Here is a 2,366-nt window from a genome sequence, read left to right as displayed (position 1 = left end):
AGCTGTGTGTGTCCAAGTGTGCAGAATTTAAACGTTTACAGAACGTCTAAAATTTGCACACCACGCGATGTGTAACTTGAGTTAAACACCTTATAATGTGCAGAATCATAACTTTCACACAGTAGTGTACAAATTTTGCACACTTGTTTATCCAGGGATAACTTTATCACGTTCTCTTTGGTGACACAAAGTTACCATGCGACAGATTACAAAAAAATTATTTTACCGGTTGTGTGTATTGAATTATAAATTCAGGAAAAGGATCATAATCTGGATTTTAGTGCCATCAGCTATTTGTAACAACGTTTTAAAACTCAATACTTCTCCAGGATAACATTTAGACTTGTACTGGCACCAAAACAACCAAGAAAAGAGCCAAGGAAAGAGATCAGGAAAGAGACAAGGAAAGAGACAAGGAAACAGGCAAGGAAACAACCAATAACGGGCCTGGCTAGAGCCAAAAGAAGCAAAAACCAGCACATTCTCTACCTCTTCCTCTATGTGCAAGAGAGAGAATCAAAGCATATCGTAGCCCAGCTAAGATCAGGTCCCATTTTGGACTCGAGTAAGTGTATATTCGTTTAAAAAAATGTGAATGATTAAATCCACATTTTAACACATGGGGAAAAGGAAGAGTAACTTGACTATACTGATGTCTACTCCATTCCTAGCATCCCCCTTCTTCAGTGATTTCAAAATCGAAAAAATCATTCCAAGAAACTGTAGTGAAGGAGAAATTGTAATATGCAAGAAAGGGCCATTTACTGAGGGTACGTATCTCCTCTACCCCTCCGTCGGAAAAAATAATGGTACGCTTTTCTTTTCATTAATCGTTACTTTTGTTTTGAACTGTTTTAGACGTAAAAGTTGCATTTATCAAAAAGGATTCCCCCGAAACAGAGAGTGTGTTTTCAATCTCAGATAAGACATTCATCCAAAAGAGAGGCAAGGACGCTATTGTCAGGTAAGAAAACGTAAAAATTAAGCCCCGCATAGAATGGGGATCATGAGTTTCTCTACAATACGACATTTTTTGGCAGATTCAACAATGCCTTAAGTGGTGGAACATACAAGGTAGAACTTCGAAGAACCATACATATTGATAATTTTGAACCATTTGACCAAGTTAGCAGGGAATCTTTGGAGTAAGTATTGCCTTCTCTCATGACGAATTGGCACGGCTTCCCACTTATACGATTTTTTTAAACAGAATATATGTAAAGCCAGAAGAAAATTGTGCTCATGAAGACGATCGCCCCTCTAGTGAGTATTTATTTTTTATCACTCGTATGTGACCACATTAGTGCAACAGCAGCATTGCTTAAACATTGGAGCTCATACTGTAACGGTTTTAAAAAGTTTCTGCTAAGTTCTTATTTGTCCACTATTATTTTGCAGCTGCGTCAGCGAGTACCACTGATTTGCATCCCGCACTGAGTGGCACCCAATACTTCACAACAGAGATGCACACAAACTATGCCTTGTGCTGCGTGCTTCTCGTGAACTGTGGTGTCCGCCAGCTGCTGTTTGTAACAGTTATGAGTCGACCAGTAAGGGGTATGTACTGATATTATTTCAAGTTATACGATGCGTCCTAACGACAAAGTTCAATCTGTTGCGCTGCGGTTACTCTATTGGGTTTGGTTACACAAAGTTCGCTCAGCTTTTGGCCACTTTCGAATGGTCCATGTTTAGAGTTTTATCGCTATTCTGCTGTTGTAGCATTTGTGTTTTTCTTAGGAGTATTATGTTCTACAATCTTTAAGTAACGTACAGACGTTTCTTATTTTTCCTACTGGTAATATTCGCGAATAAAAAAAACACATCAGATCGAGCTTTGTGTAACGGGAGCACAGCAAATCGGAATTTGTGTAACCGTACCGTAACAGATCGACATCACATGATTTGTGAAAGACTCTAACATGCGAACGTTTTGTTCTTATGTCCTTTTAGATCAAACATGCCGAGTTTTTCTACCTATTGTCATTCGCTACAAACAAATGTAGTATTACCTCTGACAGCAACGGAAGGACAAGCAAGTAGCCCTGCACAAAATTTCTTCACACGACACATTAGCAATGATTCTAGTCTTCCCTTTGGTTGCAAATCATCGCATGCCTGGCAGTGCGGGATTAACAACGGTAGTGTAGAATACCTTCAACAAGGAAACCAAACCACAAATGTGAATGGAAGTTTAATGTACGGGCACGAATCGTTACAACAGCCCTCCACAGAACACATTAATAGTGATCCTAGTCTTTCCTCTGGATGCCAATCTTCACATACCTGGCAGTGTGAGAACAACAACGATAGTGTAGAATACTTTCAGCAAGGAAACCAAACCGGTAATGTGAATGGTAGTTTAA

General features: G+C 39.3%; 1 protein-coding gene across 1 annotated transcript in view; it reads left to right on the top strand.

Annotated features, from left to right (window-relative positions):
• Nucleotides 1-2,324, top strand: part of LOC113214892 (uncharacterized) — a 16,413-nt gene extending 14,089 nt beyond the window's left edge. The window contains exons 4-10 of the mRNA XM_026434400.2: nucleotides 330-565; nucleotides 672-770; nucleotides 859-964; nucleotides 1,041-1,145; nucleotides 1,211-1,263; nucleotides 1,399-1,557; nucleotides 1,954-2,324. Of these exons, the coding sequence (XP_026290185.2) occupies nucleotides 330-565; nucleotides 672-770; nucleotides 859-964; nucleotides 1,041-1,145; nucleotides 1,211-1,263; nucleotides 1,399-1,557; nucleotides 1,954-2,006 (811 nt within the window). The 3' untranslated portion in view covers nucleotides 2,007-2,324. The remainder of the gene's footprint in view (nucleotides 1-329; nucleotides 566-671; nucleotides 771-858; nucleotides 965-1,040; nucleotides 1,146-1,210; nucleotides 1,264-1,398; nucleotides 1,558-1,953) is intronic.
• The last annotated feature ends 42 nt before the right edge of the window (nucleotides 2,325-2,366 follow it).

The sequence above is a fragment of the Frankliniella occidentalis genome, unplaced genomic scaffold, assembly GCF_000697945.3.
Source record: "Frankliniella occidentalis isolate FOCC.00 unplaced genomic scaffold, Focc_3.1 Scaffold10, whole genome shotgun sequence".
Lineage (NCBI taxonomy): Eukaryota > Metazoa > Arthropoda > Insecta > Thysanoptera > Thripidae > Frankliniella > Frankliniella occidentalis.
Note: the sequence above shows the minus strand (reverse complement) of the source record. Positions and strands in the feature narration are given on the sequence as shown.